The sequence below is a fragment of the Pithys albifrons genome, chromosome 4 (genome assembly GCF_047495875.1).
Source record: "Pithys albifrons albifrons isolate INPA30051 chromosome 4, PitAlb_v1, whole genome shotgun sequence".
Classification (NCBI taxonomy): domain Eukaryota; kingdom Metazoa; phylum Chordata; class Aves; order Passeriformes; family Thamnophilidae; genus Pithys; species Pithys albifrons.
The window spans coordinates 89,373,961-89,400,973 of record NC_092461.1 but is presented as its reverse complement, the minus strand read 5'-3'; the positions used below and the strand labels follow the sequence as shown (position 1 = coordinate 89,400,973).

The window sequence follows — 27,013 nt, the reverse complement described above, 5'->3', positions numbered from 1 at the left end:
AGGATGAAAACTTGATAAGGAGTAAATCTCGTTAATACAACTTTTGTTTTCTTCTAGATTTGTCGGCATTAATGCATCTGACATAAACTACTCAGCTGGTCGATATGACGCATCAGTTAAACCTCCATTTGATATAGGGTTTGAAGGTGTCGGTGACGTGGTAGCGTTAGGACTCAGTGCTAGTGCAGATTTTACAGTGGGTCAAGCTGTGGCCTATGTGAAGGCAGGTTCCTTTGCTGAATACACAGTTGTGCCTGCCAGACAAGCAGTTCCTCTACCCTCAGTGAAACCTGAGTTTCTTACTTTAATGGTAAGTGGCGCTACTGCATACATCAGTTTGAAAGAGCTTGGAGACCTGTCTGAAGGCAAGAAGGTGCTGGTGACAGCAGCGGCTGGAGGAACGGGCCAGTTCGCTGTGCAGCTTGCAAAGAAGGCAAAATGCCATGTAATTGGAACCTGTTCTAGTGATGAAAAGGGTGGTTTTCTGAAATCCATTGGCTGTGACCGTACGATCAACTATAAAACTGAAAATGTCGAATCTGTGCTTAGGAAGAACTACCCCGAAGGTGTGGATGTGGTGTATGAATCCGTTGGGGGAAAGATGTTTGACTTGGCTCTCAATTCCTTGGCTGTCAAAGGGCGTCTGATAGTTATTGGGTTTATCACTGGCTACCAAAACCCCACTGGCCTTCAGCCCATTAAAGCAGAGTTATTGCCAGCAAAACTGTTGAAGAAGTCTGCCAGCATCCGGGGTTTCTTCTTGAACCATTACCTTTCTGAATACAAAATGGCTCTGAAGCATTTGCTCGATATGTATGAAAGAGGAGACCTGGTTTGTGAGGTGGACTTTGGAGACATGTCTTCGGAGGGCAAGTTCACTGGCTTGGAGTCTGTATTCCGTGCTGTAGATTACATGTACATGGGAAAAAACATTGGAAAAATTGTAGTTGAATTACCTCACTCTGTCAACAGTAAGCTGTAAAAACAGAACAATGATATAAATCAGAAGAGAGAAAATGGGCACTTTATGACCCAGATTTACTAGAAACAATTTCTTTTTTTAAGCTTAGTAATGGACATTATATTAAAAAACAGCACTAAGGTGTTAATAAAAAAGGGTGGGTTTAGGGTTTTTTGAGTCTGTAGCACAGACTTAATGGGCCTGTGTTTGATTCTGTCATTTAGGTTAGCGTGAGACAAAACCATTGTTCTTGACAGAGTAACTTTTGATGCCGAGGCAGATTTAGTCTGACAGACTGATTTGATAAGTCTTCAGTTCAGCTCAGAGAAAAAAAAATCTTCTGCCAATTTTTATTCCCTTATTTAAAAATAAAATTGTTAGAACAAGACTAAATAAAAAGTTGTATCTTTGGATTGCTCTGTTAATCTCTTGAAGTGTCTGGGGAAAAAAATGCTCTTGATTTTTGTCACAAACATGATAATCATAATTTAGTTGCATCATGGATCATAGTAATATTCCTTGACTAGTTACACAGGGAAATTTATCCACCAATGCTGACATGTCAGTAATATTAAGCAACTTGACTTTTTTTTTTCCCAATCATGTCTTTCGTAACTGTAAACAACTGTGCAATTTTCTTTTAAATCTTTAAGTACAAGTTGCAACATAGTCTCATTTTCTTGCCCTTTCAGTTTCTCCTGCTACTGTTTACTGTCTGCTCTCTCCATCAGTCAGTATTGCAGGATTGTTGGAGTGGGATTTTGAGCCATGTTCATGTGTGTTCAGGTCCTGTAAATTTTTTGAAGATTAAATAAAGTTTTAAAAGCTATTTAAATATCCTGGCATTTATTCATATTCATATGTTTCTTGCTGACTAGCTCTTTTGTAGATATGCTCTGTTTTGCAGAGTTCTTTGACTGCTCGTTCTTGAAGTGACTTCACATAAGCAGGCTGCTACTTCTACTTTTACCAAATATTGCTTCTGCAGAAGCCCTTTTACAAACAGCAAGACCATTTTAAACTACAGTCACAGTACCTGGTAAATGTACCAATGCTTAGCCATAGACTATTTCGTGGGTGCAGTTAAAAGGTTTTGTAAAATTTTGAAAATTCTTCCTCACTTAATAGATATTATTAATGGTGCATACAGTGGGAATTCCAGCTTTAAGCGTAATATTTTCCAGAACAATAAAATACTTGAAACTGCTTGCTCCACATCTCTTATTTCCATAGCAAACATTTAAAATATTAAAGGCCAATTTTGCCACATCTTTTGAAATTACATTCATTTGTATGCAGTTGGAGAGATGGAAATTTCCTAAGATCATACACCTCATAATAAACATAATGATAGACCAATAAGGTATAGGGATTGAAGGAAAAAATCCAGGGTGAACCTAATTTTAGGGCATTACTCAGGACTGACTGTACACAAATTTTTAAAAGTAACATAGGAAAACTTTTATTCAGCAGTACAGACAGAAAATTTATTTCTAATTTTGATTTAGTGCATTTTTACTGTTTTTTTTAGTGCATGTGTCATTAGCATCATAAAGAATTGTGTACAGTGGAGAACTGTCCCTTTTTGGGACTATGCCTGACCATTAGGTTTAGGCTCACTTTGGTGGATTTGGGGAATGGCAAAATAGCTTGAGCGTTTGTTCCCATTTCTCTTTTACTCAGGGTAAGCATCAAACCACTAAGATTTTTGTTTTCACTAAGATCTGCTGTTAGAAACATACTTCCACTTTCATCTCTAATATTACAAATACTGTGGTGTGTTTGTGTTTGGATAATTATTGGCCTTCCACCTGGATGCTAGAAAGATGCAAACACTCAAGTAGCATATGAGAGCATGCAAAGTTCTCTCTATTTTGTTCTTAGTCACATGGTGTCTTTTGTCAGAGACAAGGCGATGTCCTCAGTATATAAATGCATCTTAAAAGAAATGTTGCTTGGGATGTACTATGGCAAATTAAAAAGAATAAAGTTGATTACATCTGTTACATGTACGGAGGAGTTGCAGACAAATGCCAAAATCCATCCAAGTGGCCCAATTTTCCGATGTATTGATTGCTGTCAGTTCAGTAGATCTAGTGTTCCTGAGGCAGTAAATTCCATGTGTTTTTGTCATAAGAAAATTCTTGTAGTGGCATACAACATACTTTGGGCATACAACGTTCTACTTTCTTTTTAATATGTTACTTCATATATAACATTGTGTAATGCAACTGTCCCAGGCTCTTTCACTGGTCAAAGTAAGGGAAGAGAGGAACCTTTGGAAGTTTCATACACATATACTCAGGTATGACATGGAGTCAGTTTTAATTTTGGATTCAGGATTACTGTTTAGCACTTTCATACTGATCACAGCATTAATGAAAGGTTTATGTTTGTTATATGTAGAGCTTGTATGGCCAGTGTACACATTTCATAGCTGTTTTGGTGTTTGGATTAGGCTATGGTCACTGGGCTGGTCCTTTTCATCAAATGCCTGTGTTAAGCTGAAGGGATAACTCAGGATAAATGTGATTGATCTTCCATGAATAAATCTGAAATGAAGGAGCAATGTTTGGCTTTAAAGATACAATTTCTATCCTTTATATTGCTGAAAGAGAGCATTATCGATTGAGAGAGAGGGTGAAAAGTATTTCTGAAGCATGCAGATAAAGCTTTTCTGTTGAGTTTCTTAAACTTTGGTTTGCAGGGAGGAAAGAAAAAAGCAACTTCTCTTTATTTAAAAGTATACTCTGCAAACTTACAGTTATGGGAGCAGGGCAGACTTTGAATAAGTAAGCTATGATGGATTTAAATAATGTTTAAATATTAGATGGCTAGGAAAATGTATATGGCATGCACACACTGAGGGGTTTAAATGATGATAGGACATTGAACATACAAGGGAAAGAAATACTGTAGAGTCACAGCAAGGGATTAATAACAATACACTTAATATGCTTGCAAAAAAGGTGTATTAAAAGCTGTGTGCACAGTGGGGACTTAAATGATTAAAAATAATAATACATTTGCCTTGGAAGTACTAAGTATACTATATGTAGAGAGCAGGGATTTAAATAATAATACTATTAATAATAGCAGCTCATTGAGATGTGGTTGCTAGCAATACATCCTAATTTTACCTTTCTAAATGAATTTGCTACAGAGGAATCTGGCATTGTTTGCTGAGGCTAATAACTGAATTTCCCTTCCCTACACACATATGCTTCCATGGAAAAACAACAAAGAACTAGATGAAGAGCTGGCTTTTTTCCTGAGTCTGTCACATGTGTGCATACGCACGCGCACATGGACACACAAGTACTCACTCGCTCTCTCCTGGCCTGCAACCCTCAGCACATTTTACAGACATGCTTCCTACTTAACTGCTATGCTGGAATCTCCTAATACCTTTTTGAATTAAGTTAGGTTTCTCTCAAACAGTAGTTTGCTATATGTTTGTACGTGTGCCTGTGTGTGTGTATATGTATATATACAGGCAACGTACATATTTAGTAAGTGTATAGGAATAACTGTTGTGTCATGTGCATACAAATAATTACAGTCTCTGAAGAAAAAGTTCGCAGTAGTGTTTGCAGATATTATATACCTACTTCTGTCTGAGGAGTAAAGAAATTTCTCTGCTGAATAGCTGTTAGTATCTATTTTACAAGATTTACTCATTTTCAGGTGCCTAATGTAGCTGCTAGCATGCATGCACGACAATACAATTTATATGGTAAATGGAACCAAATAATGGCTTCACTGAATGTTATGGCTGCACTGAAGGGAAATGTCACGGTAAATAGCTGCCAAATTATGGATCATGCCGAAGTGTCACAACTGCACTAAAGACAAATAGCACTAGAGGCTATTGCCACTGTGATGCTTTTGAGTTATGAAGAAGAGGAGCAGCCTGATATGAGCCTCTTTGTGTCCTCATTATAGCAAAGGGTTACTGGTGCAGTGTACAAGAAAACCTAGTCCTACGTGGTGGCTAGTTATTAATCTGTTCTGTTCAAATCTAACAGCTGTAGCAAAACAGAAAATCTTTTCCTTGCTTTATGAATACGTATAAACACATACAAACAAAGAAAAACCTTCAGGTTTTATGAATGTAAATGCGTACGGGAAATGACTGGTAATGGAAAAATGTTGAAATAAAATAATCTAATCAAAGAATATTATTAAATTTAATATCATATGTGTCTGAAAGCTTTAGTTGCTTCTTATGCAGATAGATGTGTGAAATATAAGCAGTAATGCACTTTCTCTCTTTGTAAAGACTTGAGTAGTAAGGACATTACCAACTAAATTGCTTCTTCTAAACTGAAGTGTGTCCCGGTTTCTTTCATTTTAATGGGAGGGTAATAAAGATGAAAGACTAACATTTTAACTGATGGATCCCTTAAGCTACAGAATAGAAATTTATTGTGTTTTGACGGAATATGCTAAATCCCAAAATGTGGAAAGAAGCAGGGAAATCCCAGGTAAAATAAAAGCAAAGTAATGGGTTTTTTTAATCATCATTATTATGATTACATACTTTTTTGAATGGAAAACTACATACTACTCTTCCTTAAGCTGAGAAAACAATACTGATCTTTCTTTTGAGAAAAAAAATGGGGGAAGTTATTTGGAGGGAGGAAAAAAATTTGGAAATGGAAGGATGTCACTTAGCAAGTGATCACTTCTTTCTACACTTTCAAACCTTGCTTGCAGAGTTCAGGGATGTGAGTTTGATGCTCTGCACACTATTGTACACACCACAAATGTACCATCCATAATGCAGCACAATTGTCAGTTGCTGTTCTACAGAGGAGCCAGGGCTGAACAATCATGGTGGATAAATTACTATTCTATTCTACAGCAAGTGGCTTTCCTACCATGTGAAGCTTAAGGTCATTGTCAGGGCAGCGAGGGGGAAGCTTACATATTAGTTAAAACTAATGCACTAACAGTGTTCAGATAGAGGAACTATAACAATTAATTACAGCTAAGTTTGTTCTTCGAGAGGTGGGGTGGTGACTTGAAGACTTACTGTACCAAGAGACATGCATGCGTATGTATTTTGCTTTCTTACTACTCCCCTTCTTGCTACAATAATCCTAGGGGTTTTTTCCCTTTTTGTTTTCCAAATATCTACATTAAAGCCTTCATTGTTCATAATTGCAGAAATCCAGATTTCATAAATAAGAAAGTATTCTCAAAATATTTTAAAACTTTAGTAATACATTCTGCTTACAATTTTTACAGTGTAGTCTAAGGGGGGAGGGGAAGAAAAACCTGTCAAAAATTAGGCAGAACATCCTCGAATGGCAATTAGCATGCCCAGAATTTATTTTATGTGCAGCACAGTTGCAAGTAGCTGCTTCTTATTAAATGAAAATCCTGTATTATGTACTTCAGGAACATTCCAACTAATGAGTATGTAATGTCCTTAGTGTAACACAGAACTTCTTTTTGTGTTCACAACCACAAAATGCTGGAAACTTGACAAATGATATCATTTAAGACAGATGCCTGCCTTAGGGACCTGTTTTTTGGCTTCCTGTTTCTGGTTTTTATTTCAATAACATTTGTAATTGCCACAGGATCTGTACCTGTGTAGTGTTTTAACCCCTTCATATATGCCCCATTGCATTAACTCCTTATGTAGGTACATGGGAATATTCTTATTTTTTCCTTTTTCCTCTCCAGCTGGTGCATTCTTTTTGCCTCTCACAAGCATGGATATACACATAAATAAAAGCTGGATCTTATTAGACTACATGAAATGGTAACATCAGCAGGGTAAACACTTACTGCACTTGCTGTGTTTTACTAATACAAAAGTACCTCTAGACCAGGCCCAAGGCAAACCCCAAGAAATTGTGAGGTACAGCCTGCTGATTCTCAGTGAGAGACAACAGAATTCTGTGTACATGGCCTAGGCACACAGTGCTCTGATCTCAGTTATAATTTTCAATGTATATTTTCCCCCTTTAAACTCACATTCTTTACTTACATTATAGGGCAGCAGGATTTTTGATACCACTTCATTTGATGCTGGTTATAAGGGCATTTTGGCAGTGCTGGTTCAACACGAATTCTAAGTTGCTGTACCTCCAGCAGAGCCTGCTTCATGTAAAGCCCTTATCAGAGGACAAGAGCAGTTTTCAGCTCCCCAGGCACTCAGCATGGATCCTGACAGACTGCAAGAAACCTTCCCCCAGTCCATAATAGCCCAGAGATTTTGGTGGTGGTTTGGCATGTTCTCTCTCCAACTTTTTTTTTTTGTAGGTCTTCCAAAAAAGCATTAAAAATGGGCTATGTACAAGAAGCTTACATGGGTCTGCATAGGGGGGTTTCCACAGGGAAACTTCACTGAATCCTGCACTGTGCTGTAATAACAAATAAAGGTTTAGAAAGAAGATGAGCTCTTGGCACCTATTCTGCACGTGAGACTTTTTTACTTGTCATAAGCAGTTAGCTCTCCTGGACTTCAAGTGTTTTCTGATGTCATTTTGAAGCAAAAACTCTGCATTCGAGACTTTTGTCATAGGACAGGTAGACTCATTGCACCTGTACTCTTGAGACAAGTTTATCCCATGAAGTGTTGAACAACTATCTTTTTTCAGCACTGGTGCTGATGACTCTAAAAACCTCAAGAAATGTCTCTGTTTACTGCAAGACCAGACAGCACATCATAAAAATCTGCCCTCCAGGCTTTCTGTAAGAGGAGGGGAAAGTCTTTCTCTCCTGTCACAAGAGGGAGGGAGGTCAAAAGGACCAAGTGAGTGCCAGACCAAGTCACTTCTGCTGTTCTAGAGTTCATTTTCGGAGAAAGTAGGCAGGCACACAAATCTCATTATGTGTTACGGGGATCTGTGCATAGGCTTCTTGTGTGCTGTCTTAAAACCATACCCCTAAGGGACTCATTCACAAAGGGAATAGAAGGAAAGGAAATTTGTATATTTTCTGGAAGCAGTAAGACATGACATGCAGTGCAGTTCTGGCTGATTACAGCATGCCTCAGGTGAGCTGGGAGGCACAAGGCTGCCAGCCAAGTGATTTCAACCACTCAAGAAAGAGAACTCCACAGAAATGCATTGTGTGGCATGTTTGATTGCTACAAAGAAAAACATCCCAGCTTCATTCACATTGGCACAGCATTATTGGCATGAGTGTTGCTGGCAGCCTAATGGAAAGTTTTATTTGTATCCAGAGTTTTGAAAGCCATTCCATAATGTTAAACAAGAATAACACCTGGCTTACTTGCCCTTTGTCACTATGTGTAATCCCTCATTGAAACCCCAATGAGGGGTTTTCCTTAGGTTGTGTTACTTTCAAAATAACCCCTGCATACAAGCATAATGTACCTTTCCTCCCTGCATAGGGTGTGGCAAGAGTAGCCAGATAAAAGTGGATAAAATCTTTATTTTACTCTATCCTCAGCAATCGAGATGCAGAGTCAGTTACTGGATCATTTGACTTCTTACTGAGGTGGGAAACCTCAATCTACTATCACAAGTGCCCACAAATGAGATATTGAGTCAATTTCCTCTCCTGGGAATGTAAATGAACAATAACTCTCTTGAAACAGTGTAAAAACAGTCTCTGTGGAGAACCTGGCTCTTGTTTCTGTGTTTGTGTTCATGCAGCTGGAAACAACAGTTCTAAGACAGACCTGCCGAACCCCAAGTTGTAGTGAAATTTCCCAGGGCCTCCTGATAACTCCCAAAGTCTTGGGAAACTCAGTGTGTTCACGGTCAACGATGTTGTAAGAGCTATGGTGGCAATGGCAGCAGCTTTGCAATTTCTGGTGTTGGGTGGGCAGCAAAGCAAGCCTTGCTCCAGAGGAAGTGCTAAAAAGGCGACCTTCCAGTTCTCAGGTATTAGGCTTCTCTAAATGATTGGACTGTGAAGGACAGCTTATTGTCCATCCTAGTTTGAAAAAACTAGTTCTTCCCCTCACACATGGAAGTCACAAGCCTGACTTACTTGATATGTATTTCCATTTCCTTTCCTTCTTTCTTTCTGTCTTCCTCTCTACTCACAATAAAAACAAGAGGTGAAATAATCATAGAGGGGAAGGCTGCTGAAAATGTTTCAGGCTTTCCTCTCCCTTTTCAGGGTGGGTGGGTCAAGTATCCTTGTTTTGAAACATGTAAACCTAACAAAGCACACAGTTTTGCCTATAGGCTCTGCAACAAAATTTGAGTAGATTTATGGCAAATATATCCAGTTTCCATTTTACCACAGAAGCTGATATAATTTTTATTTTAAATGTATGAGATATTTTCTAGCTACATAGAACCCACCAAGGACTCTTTCCACCTACATGATTTAATTTTCAGTGTCTTTCATTCTGTTGATAGTACAATTTAATGTGATGAGGCAACTTCTGTTGCATTTCTTTCTCTCTTGTTTGTGAAAAGCTGACATATTCAGCAGTCACATAATATACATCATAGTGTGAAGAGTAAAGAGCTAAATAGTCTTCCTTTCCAGCAAAGTTGTAGCAGTACAAAACAGTTCAGCAATGGTTCATGTGATATGAACCAGATTCCTAAAAGGTGAGTGGCAGGCTGTGGATAAAGATGCTGTAGAGACAAGGGTTGCAGCTAGTAGGGGCAAAAAAAGGATGTTGTTAGTGGTGTTTGGGTGACTGGATGAAACCCAAAGTTTGTACTCACTTCAGATGAGCTCAAGAAGTAGCAACAGGCTTTTTTCCCCCCATGTAAATCAGGTACAGTCCTAAATCTAACAGAAGTTGGTCTCAAATACACTGCAGTGAGCGCTAAGGCCAGTGTCCTTGCTTTCTAGATTATTTTCTTCCACCTTCCTGACATTATATCACATTTTCAACTAATTAGAGACAAATGTGGGTGGGAAGATGATTGCTTCCAGAAATAGAGTCAGAACTTTACCAGTCATACATGAATCACAGCAGTGCCTCTTAATGTTTTCAGTAAAAACAAAATGTTAATAGTAGCTTCGTGATGGCTGGTGGGGAATGAACATGGTCATTCAGGCTTAGATTTTGTTGGATCTTCCCAGCATAATCTTGTCAGAGTACAACTGACATATATTCTTCTCCAAATGATGGAAAAGTTTCTTGGTCCTTGAAAACTAGCCATACTGTACCAGAGGGAATACAGAGAATGGTACTGTTCCAGTGCTTTCCTATCTGTCACACAGTAAGTTGAAAGGTTGAACAACCCCCAGTTCTGATACCTGTACATCAGGCAACATGAACAAAGGGCTGAAAACACGTGTATTTGCACTCCAAGAAAATATAGTTTCAGAATGTTGTGAGTGACTTAATCTCTTTTTTCAACACTGTATTTAAAAATAAACCATCAACCCTAACACTCAGTCCCATTGTTTGTTCCAGGGTTGCCCTGGTTCTGTGCCTGGCAGTCTGGCTTTGCTCTGAAATGCACCAGCTCTCCATACCTTGTATATATTAATGCAGAGACTGATCTTCAATCAGCCTTGCTCAGGTTGTCCAGTGAAAATATGCCCAAAACGCCATAGGTTTCCAAATGAAATGCAAATACTGAACTTTCTCAATTTTACTGATAGTATTTTACTCCTTTACTGCACCTGAGCTGTACCAACGAAGTACAACAGAAACAAGGGTTTAAGATTCCTGACAACAAAGGTCTTTGCTCTTGCCACTCCAGAGGTGTCTCAGCTGGATGGTCTGTGACACTGTGATGATCGTAAATGTCTTTTCCAACCTACATAATTCTACAGTTCTACCTCATACAAAGAATACGAGTCATCTGCTTGCTCACTCGCTCAGCATAATGAAAAGAAACAGCGAAATAATCAGGCCAGACTGCCTTTTGTCATACATAACTGTTGTTACATAGATGTTACAGCAGCAGGTGCAAAATAAATACTGGGATAATGGAAACTATTTGGTTTGCCTTTAGCTACAGGCATCAGGTCTGATTTACTTGTGGCTGGCAGCTAGAGAGCATGGGAGATTCAGGTCTCTATAACCAGGCTCACTTCTACATGCTCAGACATGGCAAAAGATAGCTACAGTGGAAGCTGCTCTGGAAGAGATTGTCTTATTTTTGTCCTGCGCCCTCCTCCCCATGTTCCCTACTATTCTTCTGGAACCGAGAGGTTTAGCAGAGCCATGAATCTATGCTTACACACTGCCCTTTCATCATTTGGACCTCGGTGGATGTACACAATCTGGAGCAGTCTTTGCTCAAGGCAAACAAAGTAAAGGAAGAGAGTGACATTTCAGTCTTTCATTTCAGAGTCATTCAGGTCACTTGTTGAAATTATAGACACCAGCTCCAGCAATGTTAACAGCCAGCTTTAGATTATTAACCATCCTTTAGACAGCAGTACATTTATGGTGCCAATGCACAGAGAATTCCTCCAAATTACAGGGTGTCCTAACACAGCCAGTCAAACCACATGGACCTCCAGATGCAGTAAGCAGTGCAATTAAGTCTGTTTTCTCATTTGTACTTTCCTAGCAGCACTCAAAATACACTTGAGACCTCTGGATGCTACTCTTTGCATCAGGCCATGAAAGGAGATAAGATCGAAGGGTGTCTTAACAATAGCTCATTAGAAAGATATCAACCATTTTCTTTGACTGCATTATTTTGTTTTGGGTAATAATACAACACTATTTCCAGGGCAAAGTTCACCCAAGAAGCTTATTGGCCTTTAAGTAATTTCATTTTATTAGATTTAGAAGGGGGAAGGCTACAGAAATTTTTTTTACCTGCTGTTTTTCTGAAAGACCTGAGGTTTTTCTTGCCTGCATCAGGCCATATATTGTCAATACCTTTGAGATCCCCCAAACTTCATTAGCCCTTTCAGTTATTTCTGGGAAAGGCAGTGACAGGTTTTTTTCCCCTAAGGCTCTAGAAATTCTTGACTGCAACAATAAGAAATTCTTGACTGGCATCCCTGGTAGGATCCATTCTTTAATATAATGACCTTCTGTATACAAGCAAAGAAGTGTAAAGAGGACCTAAACATGTAGATGATAAAGCTGATTTCACACAAAGGAGTCCATGTAAAAAAAAGTTCTACCAGAAATAGTAATACAAATAGTGGTCATGAATGCTTATTTCCATTTCCTAAATTGTATTTTGTAGCTAGTTGAGCACTTTACTAATTACAGTCCTTCTTCATATTCTTTCTTTATTCTCCCACAGAGCCATTTTCACTGTGTAACTCTGCTGCTGTACATTTGGTTACCTGTGTACAGATCCAAGGATAAATTTTGGCCCTGACCATGGAATATTTACTCACTTTCAAAAGTAAGTAAAAGAACTGAAACTGATTAACAGGAAACTGCAAGAGCTGAGAATTCCTTATGTATTGTAATGCAACTTCTATCTCTTTAGCTTTTTTCTGTTGCTTCTCTGCAATAATAACACTTATGACTATTAATATGCCAAAAAAAAATTTCTCAAAAAACAAACCTGGAAGAGGTAGAGGCAATGGAAACTATCAGACATTCCAAAGAGAACATGGAATAATTTAGGTTGAAAACAGAGTCTATGACACCTAGGGAGTGTATGCGAAGTCTGATCCTTGCCATGGAGAGGGACTCTATCAGAGTTCATAGGGTGTGAATGGATCTCCATGCCTGTATGTAATAATTAAGAGACCAGGCAGTGACTAGACTGAACTGCTCCTCATGCTCTTTTAAGCCCTGAAAGTGTGCACTAAATATGCTGAATATGAAGAATGGCATCTTAATGCTAAATGAGAAAGCATTGTTTAAGTAATTAGTATAAAGTACAGATACTTTCAGTATCTGATAGAGTCTCCTATCTAAAAAGAAGAGAAAAACAAAACCAAAGAAACATGAGGGCAGAGAATTTCTGATTTTTAAAATAATAGAATTAGTTTGACTATATATATACTATTTACTGCCTTTCTGAATTACAGATCACTGAGATCTCCATCCAGAAATGCAATGTACTGGTATTCATCTTGTCAATGATATATACTCAAAGGGCCATTTCTCTAATTGATGGCTTCATCATTCAATTCAAGATGCATAAGGATAGCTATTGTTATCTAACACTATCATATGTTCCTATTGTTCCACACTTCTCTCTTTGTCAATAGCATCCAAGATATCCTATCTAAATCTTCAAGATAGCAAAAGAAAGGTGCTTTATTTGTTGACTCCACACATCGCATTATTAAACATTTGTGAGCAACCTGCACATCTCCCTACTGACATCTTTAAATATTCAATTAAAATTGGACAAGAGAGTACACCATGACAAATAAATACTCAGTTATATGAAGGCTTTGCATTGAATTCTTAAATTATTCTGATACAGGTGCTTGCTAGCAGGCACTCAGTTGAAATCACAGGACAGTGACGTGACTGTGAGAATGAATGGTGTATAAAAGGGAGGAAGGCAGATTGCTTTATGGTGGAGTCATGGCAGAGGTTTGACAGGAAATGCTTCTCCCAATACAGCTAAGCAGGGAAGGAGAACCCTATTATATGGATGAGCAGGGCCGGCACTGGCATCTTGTCATTCTAACTTGTATAAGTAAGCAAGCTTAATTGCTCCTTGTCTTTTCAAGATGACTTTCCACCAACAATCTCATTATCACACACATATGTTTATTGCAGATATCCAAGTGCCTTTGTGCAGACCTGAATGGAATGAGGAGGGCAGCAATATTAGGTTTTTCAGTAACATTGTTTTTATTTTTTTTCCTTTTAACCAGACGGATATGACCTGCCTTCTCCTTCTGCAACTCACAGGGTGACCAGAGGCAGTGAAATGTACATCAGGGTTGGAAAGAATAAAACCAGAGGGAAAGCAAGCTGTCAAGAGAACAGTGTACTGAAGAGGAAAAATGTAAAACATGACTTCTATTTACCATGATTAATATGTAAAGTTAACATGTTTGTCATAGAATATATTAATATGTATGTTTTCCCATTATGTAGATCTTTTCATATATTACTTATTAGAAAGGAATATAATCACAATGATGGGGTAAGAATGCCACTTAAAAATTAGGTGCTGCCCAGTCAACATAATATAACTACTAGTGTCATTTCTGATTTAGATGTGGTGATATCAGTGTAATTGCTGCTGGGAAGAAATTAAAATGGCTGTTAATGATAAATAAAATGACAAGAAGGAGGATCCTCCTTCACATGTAATTCCAAGCAAAATACAACTCTTGACTTCCCTAAGCACTTGGTGCTGTTCATTGATAAAGAGTAAACAAGTGAGTTTTGTGCAGCTGCATGGTTGTAAGAGCTGCACTGTCCTTTCCCAAGCCCAAACATACACAGTACAGGTCTAACAAGGTTTCACCATGTTTTTTCCACTCAGAGTAGGTGTAACAGTGAAGGTCACCCAAAGGGAATCTTAACATTATTCTAACAGAAAGCATTGTAGCTAGCAGACAGAAAGATAAGCAAATATAAGGTAAAGATAAGGGTACAACCATACATGGCTTTTCAAAACCTCCAAATACTCCAGCCTTGTCTCTGTAAATGCAGGTGGCCTTAACTCACAGATCAAAAGAACTTCCTACTTTTGTTTTATATCATAAATGTGTCAAGAATGAGTACAGGAAGCATTGTTCACCCACTACATATGGATTGTTAGCCTAGTTGAGAGTATCTTTCAACTCATTCACACATTAAAAGCCAGGAAACCAACATCTGATTACTAGTTCTAGCATTAAGATCAAAGACCGTATCTTTCCATCTGTGAAGAGCAAGAGCCCACTTGTTTTCTCCTCTCTCTGTATTTACAGAAGAATTGAAACACAAAACATTATATTCCACATCCCATGAATAACACAGTTTGAACCTATAAAATACAAAGCAACCAGTAAAACTTCAATACATTTTCTTGGAAAGAATCTAAGTATAAGCACATCTGTAGTCACATGTTCACAATATTCCCAGTGTGCAGTTGTCCAAAGCTCAGAGTTGGCTTGATCCAAAGGTGTTATCCTAGTGTATAAAATTAGAACACCTCTTAAAAGGGAAGATACCATATACCTGCCATTTACTCTTCTTTTGATATCTTCAAAATCAATTGGGAAATGGTGGTGTAAGAGTTATATTAAATGAAAGCCAAAATTAAAACCATAAACAAACAAACAAAGCACAAGGAAACAGGCAGTGTAGGTCAATGTTATTTCATTATTGTAGCTAGGTTTTTAGTTACCCGTTGATAAAAGAAATTTAAAAATCTAACTAAATAAAAATCCACCTTAACCTAGAGAATAAACCTGACCGCTTTCAGGTGAAACCTACTTGCTGATTCAGTTTTAGCTAATGCAAATTCTTTTGCAGGGCGTTTACTCTTGGGCACATATAGCCAAACCATAGCAGGAGCACTGAAAGAAAAGAAAGTAAAAAAAATTAATAGTATGTAACATTCTTTATAAATTATGGCAAAATAACACAGAGAGGGCCCTGGTGAAACTGCTGAACCACTGGCCTAGCATTTTGAGATATATAGGATTTTTTTTTTGTGGTCTGTTTTACTACAGGATATTTGAAAGGAGTGCAGAGCTCAACCAACCCCCAGCTAATTGCTTTGGCTCCTTTGCATGAAGATCATTTGCTGATAAATTGTTACAAACTCATTTAGGTGACAAGTTTTTATAGGATGCCTGGTGCTCTTTATAATGCAATTAGTTTTATTTAGTATATGCATTTTCTTATGCATTGTTGTTCTTTGGCTGGCAAACAATAACAATGAAATCTGCATCCTTCAAGTGACTGAATCTTCCCCCATGTTTCCTGTACTTCAGCTCTCTTTTGGGAACAAAGAATCATCAAAGGAAGAAGCCTACCGAATGTTTAGTAAAGGGAATTTTGTTTTAATTCTTGTATGGGAAAGTTAGAAGGGAGTGTAGACTGAGGTTGATCTTATTCCTTTGCCAGCTTTACCAAAGGCACTAGGAACAGTTTATTTTAGAAAGCAAAGCATTGTGATGTTCTCCAAAAGAGCTGCAAAGAAAAGCCTTCCTACGAGTTCACATGTTGATAGACTCCTTGCAATATCTACACAAGCAATCCTTGATTAGTTAATAAAAAATCACCAATTCAGACATCTCCAAGCCTCTGCTCACCAGCAAAGTACCAAGGAGACATCAGATGTCTGCCTTTCTTCCAGCAGCGGTAAGGTTTTCCAGGCAACAAATTCTTCATGTATGTGACCTTTTCTGCAGGACACACACCTATCACCAAGTACTGCAAAGGTATTATATGCCTGGTTTATGTTTTAGCTGTGCTGGCACTTGTGTGCAAGGTATTCTTCCCATGTACCATGGGGGACCCAGTCTGGGTCCACATGATACGAGTAATTCATCCCTGAAAAAAAGGTGATCTGAACACCTATCTGAGATTCAGGCAGGAAATAAGCTTAAATTAAAGTCTTCCAAGGTGATTCAAATGCACACTTTTTAGATGTGTCCTAACCACTAAAATATAGAAAGTGTTTTTGAATAGGGATATCCCTTTTTGAAGCTGTTCTGCTTAGTATAAATTGTATTAAATGTAGCAGAAGAACTCAGACATCCTATTCTTGACTGGCTGTTGTAATCTCTACACCTTAAAGTCACTTTCTTTCTCATTAGCTGCAATGCTTTCCTGTGCATTACTTTGTTTTCTAGATCTCTGTTACACAGAGAGCAGAGGTGCTGCTCTTCAGCCTGAGAGCCCCATTAGCACAGAATTTGATTCACAATTTCTCACTCTGATACTACTGCCTGAAAACAACTAAGCTTTTACATTTGGGCATCTCCAGGAGCAAACAGATCAGGATCTAAGCACTCATAGTACCTGCATTTGACACAGAAGGTATTATTCACCTTCCAGAGCAGGCTCTGGGTCCTAGATGTTCTCCAGATACTTAACTTGCTCAGGAAATGGAGCACAAGTCTCCTCTCACTGCTGTGACCATGCCAACTACTGAGGTGAACAGTCTGATCAAATTCACTCAATCTAATTGAACTAGTAAACATCTGTAAATCCTGTAAGAAACACATCAGCAGGAATCCCTGAAAGAGCTCCACCCAAAAGCCAGTTATGCAGCCTGTTATGAAAACCCTTGGTGGCTCAGCCTGGGACCTCCGTGGCTTTCACAGGCAAATCAGCAGCAGGAATTCCTTCAGGAGGAGTACTTGTACTCCTGGAATTTAACCAGAATTAACAGCCAACTACTGTGAATATTCACAGAATCACAGAATGGGTAAGGCTGGAAGAGGACCTCAGTGGTTCATCTTGTCCAACCTCCCTGTTCAAGGAGTGTCCCCTGGAGCACATTGCACCGGATTGAGGACAGACAGTTCTTGAATATCTTCAGTGAGGGAGACTTGTCATCTCTCTGGGCAATCTGTTACACTGCACAATCATCTGCACAGTAAAGTTCTTCCTCATGTTCAGTTGGAACTTCCTGTGCTTCAGTTTGTAGAAGTAAAGAAGGTGATCAAGAGTAGTCAGCATGGATTCACCAAGGAGAAATCCTGCTCAACCAATCTGATAGCCTTCTATGATGACATGGCAGGATGGGTCAATGAGGGGAGAGCAGTGGATGTTGTCTAGATTAACTTCAGCAAGGCCTTTGACACTCTGTCCCATAACACCCTTATAGATGAGCTCAGAAATTGTGTGTTAGATGAATGGACAGTGAGGTGGATCAAGAACTGGCTGAATGGCAGAACTCCCAGGCTCATGATCAGTGGAGTAGATTCCAGTTGAAGGCCTGTAGTCAGAGGCATTCCCCAGGGATCAATACTGGCTCCAGTCTTGTTTATCAATGATCTGGACAAAGGGATAGAATATACATTCAGCAAGTTTGATGATGATACAAAACTGGGGGAGTGGCTGATAACACCTGAAAGCTGTGCTGCCATTCAGTGGGACCTTGATAAGCTGAAGAATTGAGCGGAGAGAAACCTAATGAGGTTCAACAACAGTCAGTGTAGGGTCCTGCAGCTGCAGAGGAATAACTCCAAGTACCCATACAGATTGCCTTCTGACCTACCAGAGAGCAGCTCTGCTGAGAAGGGCCTGGGAGTATTGGTAGATAACAAGTTGACTATGAGCCAGCAGTGTGCCCTTGCATCCAGGAGGGCCAGTGGTATCCTGGGGAACAAAGGGAAGAGTGTGACCAGCAGGCTGAGGGAAGTGATCCTCCCCTTCAACTCGGCCCTGGTGAGTCCACTGCTGGAGTACTGTGCCCAGTTCTGGGCTCCTTAGTACAAGAAAGAAAAAGACCCATTGGAAAGGATCTAACAGAGGCTCACAAAGATGATTAGGAATCTGGAGGATCTCTCTCATCAGGAGAAACAGGGAGCTGGGCCTGTTTGGTTACAGAAGACTGAGGGGACCTCATTAATGCATATAAATATCTCAAAGGGGGTGCCAAGAGAATGGTGCCAATTTCTCTTCGGTGGTGTCCAGCAGCAGGACAAGGAACAATGGTCATAAATTAAAACACAAGAACTTTCACCTCAACATGAAGAATAACATATTGAGGGTAGCAGAGCACTGAAACAGGCTGTCCAGGGAGGTCATGGAGTCTCCCTCTCTGGAGACATTCAAAATGCACCTGGACACATTGGTGTGTAATGTGCCCCACGTGACCCTGATTTGGCAAGGAGGTTGGACTAAATGATTTCTAGAGGTCCCTTCCAATCTTAACTATCCAGTGGTTCTGTCCATTGACTCTTGTCTGATTGCTTGGCACCACTGAGAAGAGCCTGCCTTCATTCTCTTGTCACACTCCCTTTCCATCCTTAATAATCACTGCCAGTCAGGACCTTGGCTCTGCATCTTGCTGAGAAAACAGCAAGCAGTGGGGTGTTTGGCCCAGGGAGGGGGTATAGGCTGAGCAGAGCAGTGCAGGGAAGTCCTGCCTGCTGGCTGGCCTGCACCCTCCTCAATAGAAGTTCTCTATCAGCTTCCCCATGAAACTCCTGTCTCACCCTAGTACAGTTCAGGCTAGTAATGCCCACAGGATTTTTTAACCACAGGCTCTAGTACTGTATAATTATGAAAGTACTTTGTAAAAGATTTTCAGTTGCACATCCCAAAGAAATATCCAGTCCTTGAGAACTTTGTCCTTCCCTACTCTTTCCCACATTCTGCGTGGCCAGTTTGAAAGTGCAAGTGTGAAAAATGGACCAAAGCATCTCTACCTTCCTGTTTTCACTTGCCTGAGGCAGACCTTTCTAGGAGAAGCATTTCCTTTTGGTCAGTGCTGACCAAAAGGATATGGAGGGCAGCAGGGAGCAATCAGAGCCAGCACCTTGATTTCCCTGCATGGATGCCCAAAACACCATGTGCCACCTGTAGCCTAGCCTTCTTTATTCCTGGAGTGCTGTTCTTCAGTGGGAGGCAGAGGGCTACCTATGATCATGGGGATAAAAATGGATTGAAAAGTAATATTTATAGCTCTGAATGGAATGTGATGAGATGAAAAACAATTCCCCCGTTTGAATTCATGTGCTACTTTCAAAGAATCAACAAAATTTAATGAGCATTTATTACTGTACAGCTCTGTACAGTAAGGTACTGATGGGGTAGTGAGCTGGCATATGAAATATGCTGGGAAAAGGGGCCAACTAAACAAAATGTAAAGTAGCATTATTTCTCCTCAGTGAGGGCTTGATTCAGCTCAAGCATGTCTTAAAGTGCCAAACTTTAAGCAGGCACCTAAGCACCCCGCTGAAGTAGGTGGAGTTTAAGTGCTTTGTGGAACCCCAGCCTAAACTAATAGCATTGTGTTTCTTGTTCGCTGAGAACAAAAGCAAGCCAGTTTGGGATCATGCTGACCTAGATGCTATCAGAGGTTAGCAAAAATGACTGGTCAGACCTGTCAGGACTAAACAGCTGCATCAAGCAGTGGGGGGGAGTCTGGGGGGAGGAGGGCACCAGAGTTGCAAATAGAGGAGCAGGAGGAAAAGATGGAAACTGCGTGTCCTGAATACGCATGAACCTGTGTGTGTGTGTGTGTGTGTGTGTGTGTGTGTGTGTGTGTGTGTGTGTGTTCACTGCAGCTGAAGCTTTGGTCTTATTATTTGCATATACACAGATCTCTGGATATCTTTCGACCAACCTTTCAGAAACAACCTTATGGCACCATGGCTCCCATGCTCTCAGCATTCCTTGGGCTCCATTTCCATAAATTACAGTACAAAAGGATAATAGCCTGTTAGCAGTCCTAACATTGTGTGACATACAAAGCACCAAGAGCAGGAGTATTTTCTTTGGCATCCTGTGCCCCTTTTGTGGACCAGGTGTAGCCCTACTTGCAAAATGTACTACCAGCAATTTCTGACCTGATTGCAAAACTAACTATAGCTAATTTATCATGACAGGCTAATCAGGATGACAAGGTTGGGTAGGTGACATTTTCCAAAATCTCTAATTTTTTATTTATTTTTAAAATTCCCTCAGCAATTTATTTTCTGAATAGCAAAGTTTTCTCAAGAATGTTCCAAAACATAGTCAAGGTTAACCATGCTGTGAGCTTATTCAATATTTATGATTCTTTTTTATTTGTACTAGGACTTTTTGGGGACTCCAAATAGTCCATTAATCAAACAGAGTGGCAAAATAGGCCATTTGACAATTTCTACAGGGGCTGCATATTTTTTTTTCTGTTCAAGAATAAAGAACCAACTTAACTTCATCAACAGTTCTTGATTAATTGCTACAAAGTGTCATCTATAAATTTTCCTTCGATCTAATAATCCTTTCAGAAGACTTAACAATATCCCCAGTGATTTGGGTTTTATTGAGGGCTGAGTTCCTGGAGAAGCAGTGACACAAATAGCTCAAGTGAACTGAGACACCTCCGTGGACAGTCTTCACAGAGTTGACAGTTCTGAAATACAATTATCAGTGTGATCTGCTTAAGAATTCATCACCAGCTCCTGCCTTCTGAAGACTTAAAAAAATACTGAGGCATACAAAGAAAAAGAGGTGATAAGAAGGCATCATTTTCTTCCAGCCTCATAACTGTAAATTGAAGAAAATTATTTTCTTTGCCTGCAGCTCATTGGCATATAGGCAGCATTATATTATAATTTCATAAGCATAAATCCCTTGAATAAATTTCAGAAGAATAACTGAATTAGAAATGCAAGTAAAGTATCTGAAAAACTTAACTGTACTAGGCAGGAAAAACTGGATGTGAGTAAAACTGGCATGGAGAGATTTACTGTCTGCCTGCTCATCCTCTGTCTGTGAAGGGAATACTCCCCCACTCCTCCCACTAACCTGATCCAGCTAAAGTAAATTTTAAGGAGGAAAAATAAATGTTAATTTCAACCATCATTTCCATACACAGCAGGAAAATATGAAATCTAACCCACCTTGCTGACTTCTTTTACAGAATTTCATCTGTATTTTATCATTAATTAATCTTAGAGGTACAACAGGCTTGGGGTTTGTTGTAATTATTGTTATTTGTTTATTTATTAGTAGTAAGCATATGGGAGATCAAAAGCATGCCTCTCAACTGTTCCCTAGCAACAAGTCAGTCAGTTATTCATGCAGAAGTCACTCAACCTTCTCACAAAGTGAATCCGGGATGCAGCCCTCCCCTGGCACCCTCCTTGCCCCATCCCATGGGCTGAGGGATGCTCAGGTGCTGATGCTCTCCCATGGCCAGCCAGGTGAACTGCACAAGTGTCTGCTAAGGGGCAGAAGTAACACACCTTTTCTGAGAAGCCCTGGGGAAAGGTTTGATTTTATAGTTGCATCACAAGATGATCGCAAGCCAGGAGATCAAAGTTAAGCCCTGTTATTGACTTTCTGTCCAGTTTGGGCAAGTACTCGCTCCTTGGTTACCTGCCTGCTGGCCTTTGGGAATTTAGATTCTCATCTCTCTGTGACTCACATACTCATCTTTAAAATGGGCATGCTACTATCATGTTCTCCACTATCTTTATTTTTTCCCCTGCTTTGCCTGTGTATGTTGCGTATGTGTATATTACTATTATGGTACATTTTCAGTTGGTGTGGATTGCTAAGACCACTGTCAAATTTGGTGCAAAACTCCTCGGATTTCAACTGGAGAAGGTTCAGTATGAACGTAAATATGAAGAGCACTACTTACCACCTGGGTTGTCTGAACTACTGTGAAACCCTCACAGTACACATGGCACTCTTGAAGCCATGTGTGTATTGCTGCTTTGATTGATCTATTAGTTGTTCACAGAGGCAGCATAGCTCTAGGAGCCTCCTGTGAGTACTACAGAGCCAGGGCCAGTGGCTTTACTTTAGCATGCTCCTGTCTGCACCATGAATAACCAGATTATCTTCACTGTTGCCCAATTTTTGCTGCAGAATATACCTTCTGTCTGGAAGAGGTGCAACAATTCCTGCAGTTCCTCCTCCATCTGTCTCGTAGGCTAGGGTCAAAGTATGGCAACATGAATACATCATTAATGTAGAGGGCAATTCACAACCATCACAGGGCGTAGTGTTTCTCTCCTATCATGCTGTGTAAGTATTAATGGGTTACACCACGACTTGAATTTACTGCAGTTTCAACATACAAAATGTACACATGTTGCATAATGTGAGCTCCCCAACAGGCATCAACGTGAAGAACCACAGGAGAAAACACCAAACATAATTCTGTAACATTATGTTCTATGGCTCATCATTGGACTTCAATAAACAGATTTATGTAAGTGATGTAAAGTTTATATGGGACTTATTATATAAATCATATGGGCATTTAGACAAGACAATAGGAAAATTAGGCTGGAGGACATCTCTAGAGGTCATCTAGTTCATCTTGCTAACCTCTGTTGGGATCTCTGTACAGCTAAATTAATCACGAACAGGGAAAATGTTTGCTCCTAGTATTACTAGAAGAAACAGTGTATGTGTGAGGGGAGAATGGGAGAATCAGCTTTCCTGAATAAACTGTGTAAGTCCTCTGGATGATTTCCAAGGACTCAACCCTTTCTGGATCACAAAGAAATTTCTCTGTAACATGCTGGTCAATAGCTGCAATGTGTTCTAGTCTCTAGTGGCCCTCTCATCAAGGGCAACCTCATGACAGTCTTCAAAACTGGTCCCTCAGAAACCTTAGCAGATGTACTATTAGGAAAAATAATCACAAATAAAAACTCATTTCCTTGATTCTTGGACTCCTCTCCCACTCGAGAACAACAGAACCACTTTTATCTTGAACTATTAAAAATATTCATTTTGCCAGAAACCAGGCCTGGAACATTTTATCCTGATAAGTAAAGCATTTGGAAAGCTCTGAGCAACTTGAAACAGAGGATTAGGATGGAAATGCTCAGCTGTATACTACATGCTTAGCTACCACTCTTGCAGCTGCTTCTGTGGCTGGCTGGATCTTGTGTTCAGTGAACATACTCTGTGCCTTTTCACCGGTTTCACTGAGATTCAGAGGAAGGAGATTTCAGTGGTCTCAGATTTCTGGTTTTCACATGTTGCATGTTCACAAACTCCAGAATAGAGGTTACCTATTTATTAACATCCTACCAAGTAATTAAGCTTAAATAATCCTTTCTCAGGTGAATCAAGGATATGTCCTCATATTCACCAACTCACCAAAGCAAAGTGATAGAAAAAGTTTTCCAGGTTTGATTTTAATCAAGATGCATGGAGGCATGGCTTATGTCCCCTGTAATTCTTCCTTGTTTCTACCTTGGCTTCATGGGCTTATGAGACTAGTAACTTTTTGTGGTTTTAGCTTCCCTGAGGCCATTGGCATGGAGGACAGCAAGAGGGGAGGCAGCAGTGCCTTAGACTGTGAGGTATTTAATGCAGCTTTTTCTCTTTTGATCAAAGAAAAGACAATTTTTATTCATCCCTAAAAGGTTCCCACCTACTCAACTGTGTGCCCCCAGACTTTCATGCCAGGGTAGTGTACCGACAGTTGCTGCGATACACAGAAGAACTGAAGTGGATGCTACTTACAGAGAGAATTGTTCTCTCACACAAGATGTGGAGCCTCATGCTTTCAGCTCTGGGGTCAGGGATTTCCACCTTTAGGACCAGCGAAGGTGGTGGCTGTCACAAGAAAGGGAATTTGGTGCATGACAAGAGGCCATCACAAACTTCAGGTGCTGGGAGGCTCATGCCCCAGAACTGGTCAAAACAACCAGTGAGTGAAGAGGAAAAAGAGCATTTCTGTTCATGGATTGAGGTATTGCTGTCAGCCCACCCTGATCAAAACGCACACACACACACACACACACACACATGCAGGCATGCATACAAGCAGGGTCAGTGGAATAACTGAGCGGTGGTAGCCAACCTTCCCTCTGCATACAAAGAGCAACATCTGACCCACGAGGTATCCCAGTAGTTTTGGCACTAATGCAGACTACAGGGCACTGCTGTTCTCCCCTGCATGGCACAGCCACATCCAACTTAAAGGTGTGAAGTTCAACAGATGAGGTACATTCTGCAAGCATTTGGTATTTGTCATGCTGCAAGTTGCCTTTTTTCCTGGAGGAAAATATTGTCACTTTTTTTTTCATCAATTTAATTACATACAATTTGTCTCAGCTTTTCTCTGCAGTATTTGTTTACTTTCTCATCAGGACCGGCACAGGCCAATTAGTGTAGTGTAATTGTTTAACCTAGTCAGCACACTGCACTGGGTAGAAGTGTGCTCATTGTAAGGGAGGGAGAGATGAAGGAGCAGTCACTGGCTGCGGTGTGGCACGGAGGCCTTCAGGAATCGCTGACATGACACCGTCCCCTGGAAGCACAAGTTGCTCTGACATCCCAGCAGCCCCGATTCCTTGTTCTCTGTCACTGCTATCACGGTAGGATCAATTCCCAGAGCTAATTCTTCAACCACACTGTGCCCAAAGCACTGTGCAGCATTATCTCCTTCCTAGGATGCCCCCTGAAAGCAAAATCTACTGCAACCATAGAAACCAGAGAAACTTAAGTGATGTGTCATGTACATGTGCTGTCTCTGTTTTCAGTACCTTTGCCAAGAATACAATGTGAGAGCTTGTAAGAAGGTTGATTTAATTCCTTCATCCCTTACCTCTCTAAAGATAGGCAGAAATCAGCCAGAAAATAACTGACTTATGCTTTCTTCTGTCTCTGAACTCGTGCAAATATGCCAGAGGAACAAGGCTGCTTCTGCCACAAGTGGGGATGGAGGCAGGAAAAGGGTTTTACTAGGGCTGGTTCAGAGGAGAGCTCAATGCTTAAGGTGGCTTTTGAAGGGAAGGTGGTATGTAGAAGAAAAGACTGTAATTGAGGTCCATATGACCAAATACTTAAAGTTCCTTTGGCTCTGTTGATCAAATGCACACAGTTGTGCTATGGCATGGAAGCAGTTTTGCATGAGCTTGTAAAAGCTACTAACTTTTTTTCTCCCCGTTACTGTGGATAGCACATGGGAGAGGGAAGAAAAGGACCATTCAGGGTGGCCATTGCAAATATACGTGAGCCTTGTTTGCCAGAGCTACTATAGCTATAAAGAAAAAGAGGCATTTTAAAATGAAACAGTAATTGAAAAGAGGAAGAAAATACATTTCTCTTATTTTTTGCCTTTTCTTTCTCTCGTTTTTCTTTTAAATCAGACCGATGTTGTGATTAACTTGCATTCTGCAGCACAGTTGATGTGACAGTCAACCAAATTAATCCCATTATGCAAAATTCAGTTCACAAGTGGTTTTTCTTTTTTCTTTTTTCTTTTTTTTTTCTGCAAAATTATGTCAATTTCCCCATAAATTGGAGAGACCATGTCAGTTTTCTGTATTGCACATAGACACTACACAGTGCTGTATGTCTATATTCCTTTAATGCAGTAAGATACAAATTTTAGCTCAGTGGCGCAAATTAAGATTCATAACTTTAATGCTGATGTTTCTGTTTACATGAGGCTTGTAGAAGAATTTCCATTAGTTTTGGCGTTCGTTTTCATTCTTGCATTTCATAATATACCAACTATTAAAAAACAAGAGGAGAAAGAGCTTTAAGAAATAAACAACCAGCCACCTGAAATAAAAATACTTAATTATTTTGATAGCAAAGCATGATTTTTTCTTTCTCACTTCGTTTTTCTCCCCTTCTTCCCTTTTAAAGGAATTTGCCGCCTGTGGTAAACAAGCCTCCTCAAGGCTCCCTGTTGTGTGTGTGGTGTCAAGCAGCTGGAGCAGGAGACATTTCCACAACTGCTACCCTTGTAGCTGAATGTGGCCATGCAGTAGGTGGCCAAATCTGTTTGGCTTTCATCGAGATCTGTGAATTCTCTGCATCCAACCAACTTGTCAAATTAAAACCTTGCCTGCTCTGCACTGAAGAACAGACGTGCGATGGAAGCTTCTTGCACTCCAGCCCTTTGTCACCAGCACGCTGAGCTCCCAACATCTGCTCACTGGACTCAGCTTTTGAACCTTGCTCATTTATAATGCAGCAAACCTCAGTTTCCTCAGCACAGGAGTTAATGTGGCCCCAGTGTGAAAAAAAGAAAATCAGAAGAAGGAACATCGGAAGGGGAGAGAAGAGAAACTGAGGCTCTAATATATATGTTCCTCAGTGATTTGGGAATAAACATATTTTTAAGTGAGAGGTTTGTTGGGTTGTACTTTTTTATCCCAATAATGCTTTCTTGTACAGCGAATTGTTGACTTTTTTCCATGCTTTAGATTTATTAGACATGTGTCAAGTTGTCAGCCTCCTACTGCTTGCATTTGTGTCCACCTTGCAAACAGCAGGAAAAAATATTTTTTCCCTTCTCTCTCTCCCTTTCTCTCTCTCCTATGAATGTTCACTTCTTGGCAGCTCTGAAACAAATTTTGAACAGTTGCTGTTCCTATTGATAGCAGTAGTTTGATGTTAGAGAAAGGGGTTTTATTTTCCCCAAGTTTCTGACATATACTGGCATATCATCTCACATCCTACCCTGATGCATCAAAACTAAAGAAAACCAAACCAAGGAAAAAAAAAGGCAGAAAGAGGGGGAGGGCATAAACCAGCATGTTCACACAGCTCCTGAGCCACTGAAGAACACCCGCCCATCTGTTCATCATTTCAGTCCCTTTGTT

At 39.9% G+C, this 27,013-nt stretch overlaps 1 protein-coding gene across 3 annotated transcripts in view; it reads left to right on the top strand.

Annotated features, from left to right (window-relative positions):
• The window catches only part of PTGR3 (prostaglandin reductase 3), a 33,423-nt gene extending 6,766 nt beyond the window's left edge, over positions 1-26,657 (top strand). Inside the window, exons 2-4 of one of the 3 annotated variants that reach the window (XR_011697769.1) lie at positions 12,142-12,246; positions 13,688-13,821; positions 26,052-26,657. Coding sequence is in view for 1 of the 3 variants with exons in the window: in XM_071554927.1 (XP_071411028.1) it covers positions 58-982 (925 nt within the window). In the remaining 2 variants the exon portion in view is untranslated. Of the gene's footprint in view, positions 1-57; positions 1,791-12,141; positions 12,247-13,687; positions 23,176-26,051 lie in introns of those variants that run through there. The other 2 variants (XR_011697768.1, XM_071554927.1) reach the window with 2 other exon arrangements.
• Positions 26,658-27,013: the final 356 nt, after the last annotated feature.